This window comes from Hibiscus syriacus, unplaced genomic scaffold (assembly GCF_006381635.1).
Source record: "Hibiscus syriacus cultivar Baekdansim isolate YM2019G1 unplaced genomic scaffold, ASM638163v2 tig00110747_pilon, whole genome shotgun sequence".
NCBI lineage: Eukaryota > Viridiplantae > Streptophyta > Magnoliopsida > Malvales > Malvaceae > Hibiscus > Hibiscus syriacus.
Genome location: NW_024062848.1, coordinates 1,862,433 through 1,881,619, shown reverse-complemented (window position 1 = coordinate 1,881,619; position 19,187 = coordinate 1,862,433). Strand labels below are relative to the sequence as shown.

Here is a 19,187-nt window from a genome sequence, read left to right as displayed (position 1 = left end):
TTCAACTTGATAGAATTACCTTTTAAAAGTAATTTTTTGAATGGATTGATCACCCCCTACCATGTTGCAATGAATTACCCCTTAGAGTGATTTAATTTTATAGAACTCAAAAAGTTTTGAGATATTTGTGCTAGGGGAAAAGAGTAAATTTGTTTTCTAATGTGATTTTAGCATCAACTGCTATAAAGTTATTGCAACTAGGTTGTTAAACCTTCTGAATAAATGAGGTGGATACTCAAACTTTCTTAGTTAAGTTGGAAGATATTCCAATTGTTTAAGGGTATCCAAATGTGTATCTGCAAAAGTTACTTGGATTACTTGTAGACTAAGATGTTGAATTTGAAATAGAGATGATATCAAGTATTGTGTTTATCTCTATAGCCCTGCATAGAATGGATCTGGCTGAGCTTAAACAATTAAAGGCAGAGTTAGTAGAATTGTTATGACCAGGGATTTACAAGACTACGCATGTCATCTAGGATGCACTGGTGTTATAGTGAAAAAGAAAGACGAGTCTATGCAATTAGGCATGGATTATCGTCCTTTAAATAAGGTAAAAAAAAGTACAAGTATCCTCTTCCGATGATTGATAATCTTTTTAGAAGTTAAAAGAGTGCATTGGAACTCCCAAGTCGGATCTTCTATCGGTATATTATTAGTTAAAGATGATGAAGAAGATATTCCTAAAATAATTTTCAGAATTTAATATGAACGCTACGAGTTTGGTTTAACAAATGTTCCTGTGACACTTATTGATTGGATAAAACGAGTATTTTAGTTATACTTAGATTAATTGGTGATAGTGTTCACTGATGTTATTGTGATATGTTGTAAGATCAAGGAAGAACACGATGCATGTCTTTGTATATCTCTTCCAACTATTCGGAAGAAAATTGCATGCTAAGTTAACCAACTGTAAATGTTAGTTGTCTAAGGTTGTATTCCTTGGCCATGTGATTTCAATTTAGGGGATAAGAATAAACCTCAAGAAAGTACAAGCCATAGTCGAATGATAAAGTCCAATGTGTGTTTTTGAAATTTAAAGTTTCTTGGGAAAAGTTTTGTTACTATCGAAGTTTTATAAAGAACTTTTCGATGATTGTCTTCTTTCTGACCAAGCTATTGAGAAATGACACACTATTCGTTTGGACTTATAAGTGCCAATAAAACTTTGAAATGTTAAAAAGAAGACTGACACAAGCTCCAGCATAAGTGTATTCATAATTTGGAAAAGATTATGTGATTTATAGTAATGTGTCTCATTATGGTTTGGGATGCATGCTCGTGCAAGAGTAAAAAGCTAGGGCTTATGTTTCAAAGCAACTAAAAAATCATGAAAGAAATTATTCGACTCATGATATCGAGTTAGCAACAGTTGTGTTTACTTCATTGATATAACTCCACTATTTATATGGTGAGTGACGATATATCTATACGAATCTGAAAAGTAAAAAATATGTGTTAACTCGAAAAAGTGAAAATAAAGGAAATAGATTATGTTGAACCATGCTTTATAATGTTTAGATATAAAAAAGTTAAGGCAAAAATGTTTTTGGACTTGAATTGAATTTGTTCAAAGTTTTCAAAAATAATTCAAAGTCAGTTAAAATATAATTTGAGCACAAAATTGATTTCTAGGTACGTAGTACCGATACTTTTCTTATAGTATTGATACTGCATGAACAATACCGATATTGTTCACGTGGTACCGATACAAAAGGTAAGAGAAGTATCGATACTCTCTAGGTAGTACAAATACTCCATTGTTTTCAAATTGCTCAAATTATAGAATACTACCGATACTACTTTACACCGTAGTATCAATACTATGAGCATAGTATCGATACTGGTCAAGCCCAACAACTAGTAACGACTAGTTGATTTAAAAGTTATAAAGGAAGTACCGATATTCCCTATCTTGGGAAATTCTATTTTGCAGAAAAATTATCCCCAATGGCTCCAAATAATCCTCAACGGCTAAAAATGGCCACAAACACATTCCAACCTATAAAAACAAGTTGAGAAAATTTGAAGAAGGGTTAGAACACCTATCCAAGAAATCAAACACAAGAGAAGAGTTTTTCATTCTTATTTTCCTTTCTCTTGTAAATATTAGTGTTTTAATGAGCTTAATATTGTAAACACATGCCTTTTAGAGGTTTTCTTGTTTACATCTTGTATTCTTTTTGTTAAAGGGGATTGGTTCTAGCTAAGCTTGTGAAAAGCTAGGGAGTGTAAAGGTTATCTCTTGATCATGTGAAAAGAAAAAACAAATTAGTGAATTTGTTAGAAAATCCTTAGTGAGGAGCTTAGGTAGTAGATATAGACTTGGTTGAGAATTCGAACCACTATAAATTATTGTGCAGTTGCCTATCTTTTAAATCTCCTTACTCTCTAAACTCAAAAAACCAATTTAACCCCTCTTGGCAAATCATTCGGTTGATCTTTGAGCTTCATCGAAAATCCCAACAATTGCTATCGAAGCTAAACTCATTAGAAAGTTTAAAAACCTTGAGATGATTCTGGAAGAAGCTCTATCCATTTTTTTTTTGAAACAACCAAGAAGATGGCTCCCACCTCCAGCTCATTCCACATGGAAGACTCCCAACCGATCAGAAAGCCTTCATACTTTAATGGAGCCAATCACCATCATTGAAAGAAATTAATAAAGCTATTCATCCAATCCAATGATATTGATGCGTGGGAGATGATCGAGAACGACTTCTCTTCTCCAAATAAGAAGACAAAGGAGTTGAGTGCCCAAGAACGGAAGAAAACTCAACAAAATTTGAAGGCCATGAACATGTTGTTTTGTGCATTTGGGCTCGATATCTATTAAGAAGTTTATTCTTGTTCAAATGAAAAGGAGCTTTGGAATAAGCTCGATGAACTTTATGGAAACAAGAAAGAATAACCAACAAAGGTGGTGTGCTTAATGGCTTTTGAGGAGCTCGAGGTATCTTCTAACTCTAGTAAATAAAATTCTTATTCTAGTAATGAGTAAGTTTCCTATAATAAATTGAATTTGGAATTTGAGACCATGAATTCCAAATATAAGAAATTGATTTCAAAATTCAAAATTGAAAATGACTTTCTCTTGAAAGCAAAATTGGATTTTGAAAAGCAAAATGAAATTTTGAAAAATGATTTTGAGCTTTCAAAAACCAAAATTGAAGATTTGGAAAAAGAAAATCTTGAATTGAAAATTAAGCTTGAATTCTTAACAAAAGAAAAAGAAATCATTTCTAAAAACAAATCATCTATGTTAATAATGGCAAAATGCTCACATTGCCATTTCCATGGTCATTTGGAACATACTTTCCCTTCAAAGAAAGAAAATGTTTTAAAAGACAGTATGGGTTCCAAAGGGGATTAGAGAAATTGAAAATAACTTCCAAGGATCCAAAGCAATTTGGATACAAAAATCCAATTAAATGTCTCTTGTAGGTGTATGGTAGCAATAGTGATGAAAATGGAAATACGCAAATGCTCTAGCCACACTTGAAAATGAAAGGGTAACCTCAAACCTTAAAGCTTTTTTGATTTTGTAAATTGGTAGCCTATTGATTTTTAAGCATGCGTGAGTTTTGATTTTAAACAATTTTTATATTTTCATCTCATGTATGTTAAAAAGTATTATGATAGACATTTTAAAGTTTTAATGATTTTTCATAATATTTGTTCATCATAATGAATTTTGGTCAAAACTGGTTTTAAATGTTTTTTTTACAAATTTTATTTTTGACCTTAATTTAAATGTTCATGTAAGTGATTTATTGCAAATTATATATCTCTAACAATTTACATCAATTTTTCAAATGCATAACATTTTTAGAAAGTTTTATGCACATGCACTTAAAATTAAATAATTGGTATTGCATAAAGTTCATTAGACTTGGATATATTAAATTTTTTTGCTTCTAACTTGTTTGTTCATCTTTGTTGAAATTCAATGTTATTTAAGTGTCATCCTTTTAAAGTCAATTTTTTTGTTTGGAATGCTATTTTTGAGTGGGAGCTTTGTTTTTTCAAATTATTTTATGCTAAATTCACCACATACTCTCCATTATTATATTTGAACATAAAAGTTTGAATTATTTTTTATATATTAAAAAGGGGGAGAAGTATAGGTTCGAAAAATTCAATTTCTCAATGAAAAAGGGGGAGCTTTAATATTTCCCAAATATTTAGCTTTTTCATTAAATGTTTTATTAAGGGGAGTTTTGCCAAAAACAATTTTTCAAATATTTTGTTATACCAAAAAAGAGATTGTTGAACTATGTTTTATAATGTTTTGATATAACAAATTAAAGCAAAATGTTTTTGGGTTTGAATTGAATTTGTTCAGAGTTTTCAAAAATAATTCAAAGCCCATTAAAATAGAATTTAAGCACAAAACTGATTTTCTGGGTACTTAATATCGATATTGTTCTTACAGTATCGATACTGCATGAATAGTATCGATATTGTTCATGTGGTATTGATACCAAAGGTAAGCAAAGTATTGATACTCTCTAGGTAGTATTGAAACTACCAGTGTTTTCCAAATTGCTCAAATTTCATAATGCATAATAGGTACTGATACTCAAAGGGGTACTGATACTACTTTACCCTATAGTATCGATACCATGAGCATAATATCAATACTGGTCAAGCCCAACGACTAGTAACGACTAGTTAATTTAAAAATTATAAAGGAAGTAATGATTCTCATTAAAGGAGTACCGATACTCCCTATCCTGGGATGTTTTATTTTGCAGAAAAATTATCCTTAACGGCTCTTAATCTTCCCCAACAGCTAGAAATGACCACAAACACATTTCAACTTTTAAAAACAAGTTGAGGATACTTGAAGAAGGGTTAGAACACCTATCCAATAAATCAAACACAATATAAGAGTTTTTTATTCTTATTTTCCTTTCTCTTGTAAATATTAGTGTTTTAGTGAGCTTAATCTAGTAAACATCTACCTTTTAGAGGTTTTATTGTTTACTTATTGTATTCCTTTTATTAAAGGGGGCTGGTTCTAGGTTAGCCTATGAAAAACTAGGGACTGTAAAGGTTATCTCTTGATCCTATAAAAAGAAAGAACAAATTAGTTAATTTGTTATAAAATCCTTAGTGAGGAGCTAAGACAATGAGTATAGACTTGGTTGATAAGTCTAACCACGGTAAATTATTGTGCAATTGTCTATCTTTTTAATTTCCTTACTCCCTAAACACAAAAACCAATTCAACCCCTCTTGGAAAATCATTTGGTTGATCTTTGAGCTTCATCAAAAATCCCAACAGATTGAATTCATTAAAGAACAATAATGTGCTTATCAATTACAATCACAAAAGGATAATGTGGTGGTTGATACAATAAAGCTAATAGACATTTTTATTATGGGAACTTTGAATACATGATTGTCTCTAAGGAAATATGGTGCTCTGATTGTAGAATTAAAGTTAAAACCTATGTGGCTAGATCAAGTAAAGGATCTTCAAAGAAAATATTAAAATTATTGTGTTTGTCAAAGATAGAAGAAGCGAAAAAAAAGTGAAACCAAAGACTTAAAAGTTAAGTATGATGGATACTTATATTATTAAGGACAAAGTCGATATTAGTAGCAGATATGAAAAGATCTATTATTGAGTTTGTTTCTAAATGCCTAATATGACAACAAGTTAAAACAGAACATTAAGTTCCTTCTGAATTGTGGTAACCGATTTCCATCCCTTAATGGGAATAGGAACGAGTTAAAAATGAATTTGTCACAAGTCAAGATTGAAGATAATCTCAACATAGCTACCGATCAACAAAGGTTTTATTCAGATTTAAAAAGAGAAGAGATATTCTATTAAAGTAAAGATAAGTTTTTCTTAAAGTATCGATCAGATCCTTCTCATGTTGTCATATCAAAGGATATTAAGATTCAGTCAGAAATTGACTTATGAATCGGTACATATTAAAGATCGGCAGAGAAATTAAAGGTTGAAAAAAAAACTATTTGGAAAAGAGAATAAGGAGTGAAAAAACAACACCCTCATTTATTTAAATCAGGTACATATTGAAAATTCAAGGATAGATTTTCTTAAGAGGGGAAGAATTGTAATACCCCAAAATTTTGGTTAGTGGGCAAAATGTAAATTTTGAAAGTTTAGTGCTAATGTAGAAAATTAGGAAACGTTTAGGGTCCTAAGTGGTAATTTTCACAAAAAGAATTTTTATTCCTAAAAGGATAGTTTAATCTTGAGAGTGGGGTTTTATTGAAATTAGATTCTTGATCTGGAAATTATGTTAAAAACTAGAAAGTGTTAAAGTCCGGTAAAAATTCGGTAAATCGGATAGAATAGAAAATTTAAGAAAATTTGAAGGATGATAAATTAAGCTTAGAAATATTATTTCCACATTTTAAAATAAAGGACAATAATATGGAGCATTGGATTTGAGAATTTATTTCCATGTTCAATTTGGACCGTTGGGAGAAAAATGGCAAGATTGAAATTTTTGGAAAATGGCATCGGCAAAGTTGTAAAAGGAAAAATAATTTGTTTATATTTTACTTTGGAAAGATGATAAGGGTTATGTGGCTTGGTATTAAGGTAAACATCAAGTTTCATTAAGGGTAAAATAGATATTTCTTATTAAATGAATATTTTATTCTTTTAAGCTTAAATAAAAGGCAAATTAACATGAAAGGAAAAAATTCAGAAAGTTTATTCATTTTTTAGCTCCATTTCATGCTCCCCATGACCAAAGTAAGGGAAATTTTATTTTTCATTTTGAGCAATTTCCTTCAATTTTTGGATTAAGCCGTGAAATAGAAAATTGTTCTATTAGAAAAACACTATCATTTGGTATCATTATTGCATGCTAATATTGATTGAGTTCAAATATCCTAAATTCTAGGGTTTATGTTCATATTAGGGTTTATTGAATTATTGATGGATTTTGATGTTATTGAGGTTGTAGAATCGTTTACAAGCTTGATAGTCGATTAAAATCACATATATTTGTCTATACATGCTTATGTTGATTTTGACCTAACCCTAGATTTTGGGAAATATATTAATTTTATGAAATTAAGTTAGGGATTTGATTTTAGAGATTTTATAAGGTTGAATAGATGTTAATTTCATTCTCGAATCGGATCAAAATCGAGTAAAATCATGAAAACCCTAATCTTGAACAGGCAAAGCATTGATATTGACTATAGAGGATGAGAAAAAAATTATGGAAAAATTTTGTAGGGACTGAAAATGACGTAGGTAGTATTCTACAAGCCTTTGAACAAATTTGGGACCATTTTATAATTTTATGAAAGTTTGGGGACCTAATCAAAAATTATAAAAAAGTTGTGGGTTATTTGCAATGGTTAAATAGTTGAGGTACTATGCTGAAAATTAATGTTTGAGTGTTCAAATTGATGTTAGAATGTAAAATTGGATTATTTTGGGAAGTTGGTAAAAGTTGAGGCTAAAATCACGAATATGAAAAAGTTGGGAGCTTAAGTACAAATGTTATGTGAAATTTGGATAAAAATGGAATTGAATGGTCAATTTTAAAGTGTTATGGATAAACTTATGTTGTGACATGGAATTAGTAGTGAATGAGAATCAAAATAATTTTTAGGAAATTATTTTCTATTGTGTGCCTATGTTAGTAAGATTCCAACGTGTAATTTGAATTTGAATATGTTTGTAATGATTCTCATTTAGATTGTGTTCTTGAAATCAAGATCAAACAATATTAAAGCTAAAGAAAAGCTTAAGGATGGAATGTGAAATCCTAAGGGAAGTTTGCAAGCTAAGGACAGTAGGTGAGTGCAAATTTAATTTGTACTTATGTGATCGAACAAACATTGGCTTGCGTTGAGTCAGTAACAGATTTACTATGGTAAGGAGTGACTTCTAAAATGTTATGAAATTTGTGATGTATGCATATATGTGAATTTGGCGAGCTAATAGAATTAGTGACAAGCTGAAAATGAAAATTGGTGAAGTCTGCTTAGAAATTTAGTTCTGGACAATAAGTTTATAAAATCACCTTAAATTCTACAAAAATGATTTAAGGATGCTTTTTATACCTTTAGGTTTTATACAGTATAGTTTTTTTAGAACAAACAGAAACTAATTTATAGGTATGTACAAAAATATATGAATTTTTAACCGATGATAGAACAGAAAATGGGGCAATAGATTCAGCTCAAAACAAATTATGTCAGTCAACTTTGAAAATTCACCATAAATTGTATAAATTACAATAGAAGGGTTCCTTTTATGGATATATTTGTATTTGAGTCTAGGTTTTAGTGGTATAAACATAATAATTTTTAATTATGTATATTAATACAAAATAATATTTCTTTAAAGGTAGTGCAAACTGTCAGGATATGAAATTATGACAAATTTTGGGATTTAACCAAATTTGAAGCAAAGGATCAAGTTAAAGCTTAATGATGTTGGGACCATCGGCACACCCCACAGCGTAGCGGAAATAAAACTTGACGGTCTCACCAGCGATCCAAGTACGTAAAACCGAAATCGGGAGGAATGGATGCGAATACTTACAGCGGGTTCCTTGAAAAACAGCAAGGACAACAGCGGCATCGATCGGTTCAAATCGTAAGCCTCCACGAAATCACATCTCGGCCTCTACTCAGTTCACCTGATTGAGAGCAATATTTTTCCCCAAAACTATTTTTTTGAGAAAAATGGATGAAGATTTTGTGTGTCCTAGACGGCTGCTAGACCTAACACATCCTTTTATATCCGAGTTACCCTAATCATATTAGGGATTTTTATTACTTTAAATTAATTAAATCTTTATTTAATTAATTGGAATTAAATATTCATGATTATTAAAACATATGTATATCTAACATACATATATTAACTCTAGATATATTTCAGTAACGTACAACAATTGTACATCTTTGCTCGTTTCAATCCTAAGGTGTGACCTTGTAGGTTCTTGTAACGTTAGCAGTAATTATTATAACAATTCTAATATTACATACAATGAGTGACATCTAGCAATATATCATTGTCACCTAAGTTATAAGAAAATATGATTCGACATATCATCTTGGTGATTAACTCTTTTATGTATTACATCCTTATGTCATTTATATCTATAATAGGCACAAGTCTTGGAATAGTCACACTTGTATAGCCCATCTATTGTTTCTTGATATCTATAGTAGACTTTAATTAACGAATAGTTTGTGATATCTCATATCAACTTATTCGAGCATGGCCATGCGTTTCTAGTCTCACTCAATCAAGTGGTCAGTGATATATTTCGTATTATGTAGGAATGACAAATCCTATCTTAATCATACACACACACTGCATATATTGAGATATATTTAATAACAGTCTTTATAGAGAAACCAGTTACGAAGCTTGTTTAATTGCATCAAAACATACAACAATATATTGTGGGATAGTATTGATCTCAAGTCTAAGGATCATACATATAGTCATCACCATGAGCAATGTTATGATTATCACATAATAATCCAAGACATATGCTCATGGTGGGTCCTTCTAATACATTGTTTTCTAACAATGTAATCATGTATCAATTCTGAATCTCTATGTCAATGACAACTCGTTGTCATCAATCAATAACATGTTAGTCTTAAGTGTATTATTATTGTCCATGCCCATAATAATACATGACTAGGGATCTTTTAATAATAACAATTATTTCATTATATGGACTTTATTATCTTCCAGTTTATGTTAAACACATATATATAACTGAAAATATAGAGGTAATGCCTTTATTCAATAAAATCGGTAAATGAAAGTATTATTACAATCATCATATGATTGGTCTTTGGGAATACTCTAACAATCCCCCACTAGCACTAAGACCAATCACTCACATATCTAATATCGAGTGACTCAGTGTGACGATCATGCCTCTGTTGTGTAAGAGGCTTCGTCAAGGGATCAATAATGTTGTAATCCATGTATACTCTGCATATTTCCACATTTCCTCGATCTATGATCTCTCAAATGAGATGAAAGCGCCCAAGAATATATTTGGATTGTTGATGAGAACTGGGTTCCTTTGCTTGTGCAATGGCTCCATTATTGTCATAACCGAGTTTTATAACACCTGATATACTGAAACAACACCTAATTCCAATATGAACTTCTTGATCCAAACAACCTCTTTTACTGCTTCACTGGTGTAATGTATTCAGCCTCTGTTGTAGAATCATCTACTGTGTCTTGCTTCAAACGTTTCCAGCTCACAGTACATCCATTAAGACAAAACACAAAACCTGATTTTGATCTTGAGTCATCCTTGTCAGTTTGGAAGTTAGCATCAGAATAACCTTTTATACTAAGCTCTTCCTCCCCTCCATAGACAATAAATTTATCCTTAGTTCTTCTTAAGTACTTGAGGATATTTTTAACCACAACCTAGTGATTTTCATTAGGGTTTACTTGATACCGACTCGTCATGCTTAGAGCATACGATACATCTGGTCTAGTACATATCATGGCATACATTATAGAACCAATAGCCGAAGCATATGGAATCTTATTTATCTGTTCTCTTTCTTGTAGAGTTGAAGGACACATTTCCTTCGAAAGTGAAATGACATGTCTCATAGGCAAAAATCCTTTCTTGGATTCTTCCATACTAAACCTTTTCAACACTTTGTCTATATATGTACTGTGACTCAGACCTAGAAGTCGTCTTGATCTATCTCTATAGATCTTAACTCCTAAGATATACGCTGCCTCACCCAAATCTTTCAGAGAGAAACAACTACCTAACCAAGTCTTAACATACTGTAAAGTAGGTATATCATTTCCTATAATGAGTATGTCATCTACATACAAGATTAGGAAAGAAACAGTGCTCCCACTAGCCTTCTTATAAACACAATGCTTATCTTCATTTTTGATAAAACCAAATTCTTTGATTGTATCATTCAAAAGAAGATTCCATCTCCGAGAAGCTTGCTTTAGTTCATAAATAGACCTCTGTAGCTTACAAACCTTTCTCGCATTTCCCGGAGTGACAAAACCTTCTGGTTGTGTCATATACACATCCTCTTCAAGTTTTCCATTTAGGAAAGCAGTTTTGACATCCATTTTCCAGATTTCATAATCATGGAATGCAGCTATTGCGAGCAAGATCCGGATGGACTTAAACATAGCTACAGGGGAGAATGTTTTGTCAAGACTACACCATGAACTTGTCGAAAACCTTTAACGACTAATCGCCCCTTGTATGTTTGTACATTACCATTCATGTCGGTTTTCCTTCTTGAAAACCCATTTACACCCTATAAGTTTGACCCCTTCAGGTGGTTCAACCAAAGTCCACACTTGGTTTTCTAACATAGAATCCATCTCAGATCTCATGGCTTCAAGCCATTTCTCATAGTTTGGGATAGATAATACCTCTTGATAAGTCCTAGGCTCATCTTGATCTATAAGAGGAACATCTCCATGTGCAGTAACGAGAAATCCAAATCTCTCAGGTGCACGGCGTTCTCTTATGGATCTGCATAGTGGTTGGGTTTCTAAATCTGTTAATTGTTCCTCAACAACTTGTGAAACATGCTCAACTTTAGGTTCATTGATGTGTTGTTCTTGAACTTCTCTAAGTTCAATATTTCTTCTCTTTCCTTTCTTATAGAGAAATTCTCTTTCTAGAAAAACTCCTGTTCGAGCAACAAACACTTTGTTCTCATTAGGGTTGAAGAAATAGTATCCCTTAGTTTCCTTAGGATATCCAACAAATATAAACTTATGAGATTTAGGTTCAAGCTTTGTAGACATATGATGTTTTACATAAGCTTCACAACCTTAAATCTTCATAAAAGAATACTAGGACGCTTCCCAATCCATATCTCGTATGGTGTCTTTTGAACTGATTTAGATTGAACATGATTTAGTGTAAAGCGGCTATTTCAAGTGCATGTCCCCAAAAAGAAATCGAAAGATCGCTATGACTCATCATCGATCGAACCATGTTTAACAGTGTTTGATTCATTCTTTCAGAAACTCCATTCCACTGTGGTGTACCAAGTGGTGTAAGTTGTGAGACAATCCCACATTCTTTCAGGAGTTCATCAAACTGTATGCTTAAGTATTGTCCACCGCGATCTGATCAAAGTGCCTTAATACTCTTTCCTAGTTGATTTTGTACTTCATTTTTAAATTCCTTAAACTTTTCAAGGGCTTCAGATTTATGGCGCATAAGATAAATATACCCATACCGAATGAAGTCATCGGTGAAAGTAATGAAGTAATGGAATCCACCTCTGGCTTGTGTATTCATCGTCCACATAAATCACTATGTATTAACCCCAATAAATCACTTTCTCGCTCACTTTTACTATTAAAAGGAGCTTTAGTCATTTTCCCAACAATCAAGATTCACATACATCATATTATTCAAAAACAAATGAATCTAAGAATCCATCTTTATGGAGTTTTTATATGCGTTTATCACTTATATGGCCTAAACGACAATGCCAAATATAAGTTTGATTTGAGTCATTTGTTTTTGATCTCTTATTATGTATGTTATAAATGGTGTTTTCTTGATCCAAAATATAGAGACCATTAACGAATTGTGTCGAACCATAAAAAACAATATCGAAATAAAAAGAACAACAATTACTCTTATAATAATCTCAAGACCAATCCTGTCCAAACAGAAATAGAAATAATGTTCTTAGTAAAACTAGGTACAAAATAACAATCCTCTAAATTTAAATCAAGTCCACTAGGAAAAGATAAAACATATGTCCTTATAGCTAATGCAACAACTCTTGCTTCATTTCCAACTCGTAGGTCTACGTCTCCTTTAGCCATATTCCTTCTCTTTTACAGTCCCTGTACGAAAGTACAAATATGAGAACCACAGCCGGTATCTAATACCCAAGAAGTAGATGTTGACAAATTAACATCAATAACATAATACCTAAAACAAACATTCCATTTTCTTTTGCCTTCTTGACCTCTTCAGGTAAATAGGGCAGTTTCTCTTCCAGTGTCCTGTCTTATTGCAATAGAAATATTTTTTTTCCTTTCTAACTCCCCCTTTGGGGTTCAATGCATTTTTCCCTTGCCCTTAGACTTTGCCATTACTTTTTTTCCTTTTATTTGTCCTTGTGGACTATCATAATGGGCTTAGGTCCAACCTTTTTCATGTTACTTTCAGCAGTTTGTAACTTGCAAAGTAACTGTGGCAAAGTCTTTTAATTTCATTCATGTTGAAATTAAGGACAAATTGGCTAAAACTATCTGGCAACGATTGCAGGATAACATCAGTAGCCAATTTATCTTTTAGAGGAAATCCCAACTTTTCCAACGTTTGGATGTAGCCCATCATCTTGATGACATTATCTCCTACAGGAGTTCCCTCTGCCATTTTTCATTGAAATAGAGCTTTAAATGTCTCATATCTCTCTTGACATGCTTGCCCTTCATATATTTCTTTGAGATTTTGAATCATCTCATATGCAACCATGTCCTCATATTGCTTCTGAAGCTCAGGATTCATGGTGGCAAGCATTAGACATCCAACATCTAACATATCATCCATATGTTTCTTGAATTTTCATTGTCATCTCTTGATGTATTAGCTGACGGTTCATCAGGAACAGGTTCTTCAATGGCATATTCCTTCCTTTCTTGTTTGAGAACAATTCTGAAATTACGAAACCAGTTAAGGAAGTTTATGCCATTAAGTTTATCCTTCTTAAATTTAACGAATTAAATTTTAAAAATAGGTATTTATTTACAAATTACTCCCACTATTTTATTCAAAATTAAAAACTCACTCTGTTTTAATTTTGAAAAAATTTAACGAAAAATTTTCTAGTGGGTGAGGATCCATAATACATCAATTTCCTAAATCAGCTTTGGCTTTTCTTTTAGGATAGTGATTATTTAGGTAAGTAACACTTTACTAGTTTCATCTCATGTAACTCATCCTTTTGGTGAACAACTCTTGTTCAAGTCATCTCATGACTTATCCAAACATTTAACATCTAGGTTTCTAATCCTATTAGAATATCCTAGCTAAGTTATTACCAATATCTCAACCGGTGAATATCACTTGCTTATTCTTCGCGTTTAACCAAGATAGATTTATGCGCCAATGCTTTGGCAAAGCCCACACAATATCAATCAAAACCTTAATAAGGGTAAATATTGGACGGTTAAGTTAACTTAAATTATAAAGATGGATTTACGTAAATATCTCATCATTGTTCGTTTTAATATTAGGCCCTTATTGATCTCATCAATATTCATTCTTATTTTATCATTTGATGAATTGCATACTTAACAGATATAGTAATCAATAAGATGCAATGGTTATAGCCCAAAAACAATGACTAAAGTGGCCCATCCCAAGCCAATGGGAGAACAAAAAAACCCTAAAGCCTAAGATTGCTCTCTATATATCTTCTCGCCATTCTTATACTCTTTCTGAATCTTAATATGACTACAATTTTAAAAGAAACTCGTTTTACATACGAGGGAGTAAGATGAGAAGAGAAATACAACTGAGATATAGAAAAGGCATGGCTCGCAGACCGTATTTCAAATTAAACCATTGTAAAATTGGACAATGGTTATAACCATGCAAGTCAAACACCGTGCAAAATAAACATATCATATATATATACATATTGTTACGCCTTTGTTAAAAATATTAATATGGGCCATTAATTTGTACTGCTGATGAAGGGTCAAGGGGCAAAGCCCCTAGTGGGGTTTAGAGTTTAGGGTTATATGGACTTTATTATCTTTCAGTTTATGTTAAACACATATATATAACTGAAAATAATAGCTTTAATGTCTTTATTCAATAAAATCGGTAAATGAAAGTATTATTACAATCATCATATGATTGGTCTTTGGGCATACTCTAACAAATGAGGCTTATATTTTGACTTGTATATAATGTCAAAATAGGACTTGCAATTAGTATACGTTATTTATGTTGGTATGATATTTATGCCATTCATCATATATTTGGCGTATTCTAAATATGTCAAAGGTTGAATATAAAATGCATTGATCATTGATCGTTGCATATGATGTTTATCATGAACATATATGAAATTTATCATGAATGATATTTCGGGTATGAACTGCCCAATGTTAAATTATGATAATATATTTTGCCATGGATGGATCAAATAAAATAGACTGTATGCCCAAGTAAGTCATTTAATGAAAAGAGGTAATTGTCATGCCATAGAGTCTAGCAGCTACATAATCGGATTGACACTGTAGTGTGTGAGGAAATTTAGTGCAACACTATGGTGTGTAAGGACACTTAGTGCATATGGTACTATAGTGTGTAAGGACACTTAGAACATCACTGTAGTGTGTAAGGATGCTCAGTGGAGCACTGTGGTATGTAAGGACACTCATTGTATATGGTAAGCACTTCGGTGCATCTTTGACTCGAATACCTAGGGTCTTCATAGGTTTACGTTTGGGCTATGGTTTATTAGTTAATAAAAATGATAAACAGGTGAATAAGCTTATGAGCTTATGGAACACATGACAAGTATATTGGTAAGAAATTTATATGTGATTCATATCATGTTCATATTAGTAGCATGATTGGAAAATACAATTAAAGTGATTGTAATGCATTGAATATTATTATTGTTTACATTTATGTGTTGCATTGTCTTCAATAAATTTCTATTGATTGCCTCACTAAGTGTATACTTAGCATGTGATGATTTTCACGAGGAGGCAAAATTAAGAAAAAGGTGTAAGGAGCTAAGCTTGGCATCAATCATCAAGGAATATTTTTAGGTAACAATAATGGCATCCTATGTTGTTTCAAAGTTTTTAGTTGGCATGTATACGGGAATGAAATTTCTGTAAATTTTTATTATAATTAGTATTAAATAAATTTATAGTATAAATAAATATTACTATATTAAATTAAATTTTAATTGTTAATTAAATTTTATTTTTAAATCAGACAATTTTATTTATTATATTAACAAAACAGATTTGTTTGTTACTACCTGAGATCGGACTTGAATTATAAGTTGAAATATTATATTTTGAATTATTCTGATTATTTATTTTATAATATAAATGGTTACAAATATGGAATTGGTGAAAGAAATAAGATTTTACCTATTTTGGGTTAAGAAATGTTTTGATTATTTGATGTGACATCTATGACTCATGTATGGGGTCATATACGGGAAATGAGTTTTACAATGTTAATGCCTAGTGCGCATTTTCCCCATAAATCTATAACTTTAGTGACTGAGTCATTAGTTTTAAAATATCTGTGGGAAAATAAAAACTTACTCAAACATGAATGCCTATTTATGTAGTTGACCCTTTTAAATAGTTTGGAATGATTACAAAGTAGTATATATTTAGAATTTTCGTAGTCTACTGACAACTTGCACACACCCTAAAGAAACAACTATTTAAATATGGATTTTCTAGATAATATATTTTCATAATTCTCTTATAATATTATCATTCTTTTGACATTTTGAAATAATTAATTTGCTATCTCTAGCCCAATATAAGAATTTGGTTTGTCTAAAATCAACCAAGAGTGCATTAGTGGTGCAAAAGAAATTAATTAGCAACGGCCTCTTAGTTTCTAAAGGCATAAAAATAGAAAGATTGGACCTGAAAATAAGCTCAAACATTTGACCCCAACATCTCCACAGTTAAGATGAGAGAGACCCGACACCAAATGTGCTATTGCAAACCTCCATGCATTGCTTTCGTTGTGTTTCAATACCATTTATATAAATAGATATAGATTTTCTGAAAATTGTTCCCAAAATACCTGAAAATTAATCAAGAGACCAAGGAGATGACAGGAAAAAAGGAAAAATCCATTGAGAAAACGGAAAAGAGACTCCAAGAGATTTCCCTTCTCAGAACCATTCCTTATTCTGATCATCAAAGGTGCTTTTCTTTCCTTTTTCTTGGATCTTGGCATTGCATATTCTATTTTAAATCATTTTTTTAATAGTGTAGGATGATTATAAGATAATATATGTTCAAATATTTCTTAACCTATTTTTTTGGGCGCAACAAGAAAATTATTATTGATATTAAGAAGAAAAAAAACCACTAGAAAAGTGGATGCAAAAAAGAACAATATCAATCAATGAAACCAAAACCGACAACAAGAAGGCATCAAAACACAAACACAAAGCAAAACAGCTGGAAATGCTTACAAGAGATTGAAACATAAGCATGAACATAGAGCACCCCACAATAGGTCACGCCTTCGAAGATCAGATCAGATTAGATAAACTTGTCGTTAACGTACACACACCCTACAAATATGATTGTTCGAACTCAAGACCTTTAGGGAGAATAACATAGTTATTTGCAAAGATTTACATGTTTTTAACCTAATGATAATATAGGTGGTGGTCAGCGGAAACAATTGCAGTTGTAACGGGTGCAAATAGAGGAATAGGGTTTGATATTGCAAGACAACTGGCGGGCCATGGATTGACAGTAATACTAACATCAAGGGACACCGGTGTTGGCATCGAAGCAGCCAAGGTCTTACAAGAAGGTGGTCTCAATGTGGATGTGCATCAGCTCGACATCTTGGACGATGAATCTGTTTCTGAGTTTACAAAGTGGATAAAAGAAAAATATGGTGGCGTTGATATTCTGGTATAACATCCAAACTCTCTCCATCAATTTGGGTTTATTTCTGTGGTATAAGAGCCTACTTTTTTTTTTTGGCAGATAAATAACGCAGGTGTTAACTACAATCTTGGGTCTGGAAATTCAATGGAGTTTTCGAAGCAGATGATCGAGACAAATTATTATGGCACCAAAAATATGGTTAAAGCAATGATTCCATTGATGAGACCTTCGGCTACTGGTGCTCGTATTGTTAACGTTAGCTCACGGCTAGGTAAACTGAATGGCCGCCGCAGTGTAAGTAAATCATCTTTTTTTTATTTGTATAGCAAAATATTTTATTTATTATAAAATCGACGTAAAAAAAAGAAAAAAAAATGTAAACCGATATTCAAAATGATACATACATGGATCACAGCTAAAATAATAATATGCAAAATGTAACCAATAACATCAAATCTCGTCCACTATCTCACAAGCTACCACACTACCATGCTTATATAATCTGAACTGCTCCATCAATCCGTGATATAGTATAATCATCTCTATTTATTATGCAAACAAAATTTACATATATAATTTTTCTTTGATAGAGGATTGAAGATGAAGCTTTGAGGGAAAAGCTAAGCAATTTAGAGACTCTATCTGAGGAACTAATTGACAACATGGTGTCCACATTTCTTCAACAAGTTGAAGATAATACATGGCAATCAGGTGGATGGCCTCAGAAATTTACTGACTACGCCGTATCAAAACTTGCTGTTAATCTTTACAGTGTGCTAATGGCAAATCAACTGGCGGATCGACCCGAAGGCCGAAAGATATACATAAACTGTTATTGTCCTGGATGGGTGAGAACTGCCATGACAGGTTGGTCCGGTAATGTCTCGGCTGAGCATGCGGCAGACACAGGTGTCTGGCTTGCTTTGCTTCCCAACAAGGAGGTTACTGGCAAACTGTTTGCCGAAAGACGAGAATTAAAATTGTGAGAAAATGGAAAGGTGACATAATTGGTAGGGTTTAGAAGCCTCTTTTTCATCTTAAAGATGATTCGTTGACTTAAAAGAACACTTTGAAAGTAATTTGTTGAAGTTGTTTGTGAAAGCTAAACTATCTACACAGTTGTTGTTTTTTTAATCTACACAAAGTCGTTTTTTTGTTGAAAATGGATACCCAAAATATGATTGTGCTATATTTATATTAATAAATAAAGCCTTCAAAGTATGATTATCACATGAATCAAACAATTCAATGGTTAAAGGATTGTTGTTATCGTTTGAGGTCTTAAGTTTGAACATAACTTCTATAGATTATCACATGAATCAAACACTTCAATGGTTAAATGATTGTTGTTATCGCTTGAGGTCTTAAGTTCGAACATAATTTCTATAAGAGTATATTAATATTTATTATCAAATGATTAAGAATCTTTTGAAAATATATTTTATTATTAAAAATATTATTATGTTCGTTCATTTAATAATGTGTTACAAATTTATATTGAAATCAAACACTACAAGACCCAATCAACTCGA

The 19,187-nt window shown here is 31.8% G+C and overlaps 1 protein-coding gene across 1 annotated transcript; it reads left to right on the top strand.

Moving 5' to 3' along the window:
* The first annotated feature begins 16,807 nt into the window (after nt 1-16,807).
* Nucleotides 16,808-18,641, top strand: LOC120139469 ((+)-neomenthol dehydrogenase-like). The gene is made up of 4 exons (XM_039154670.1): nt 16,808-16,950; nt 17,421-17,679; nt 17,755-17,949; nt 18,246-18,641. Exons 1-4 carry the CDS (start codon nt 16,856-16,858, stop codon nt 18,639-18,641), a joined length of 945 nt encoding a protein of 314 aa, XP_039010601.1. The 5' UTR covers nt 16,808-16,855.
* The last annotated feature ends 546 nt before the right edge of the window (nt 18,642-19,187 follow it).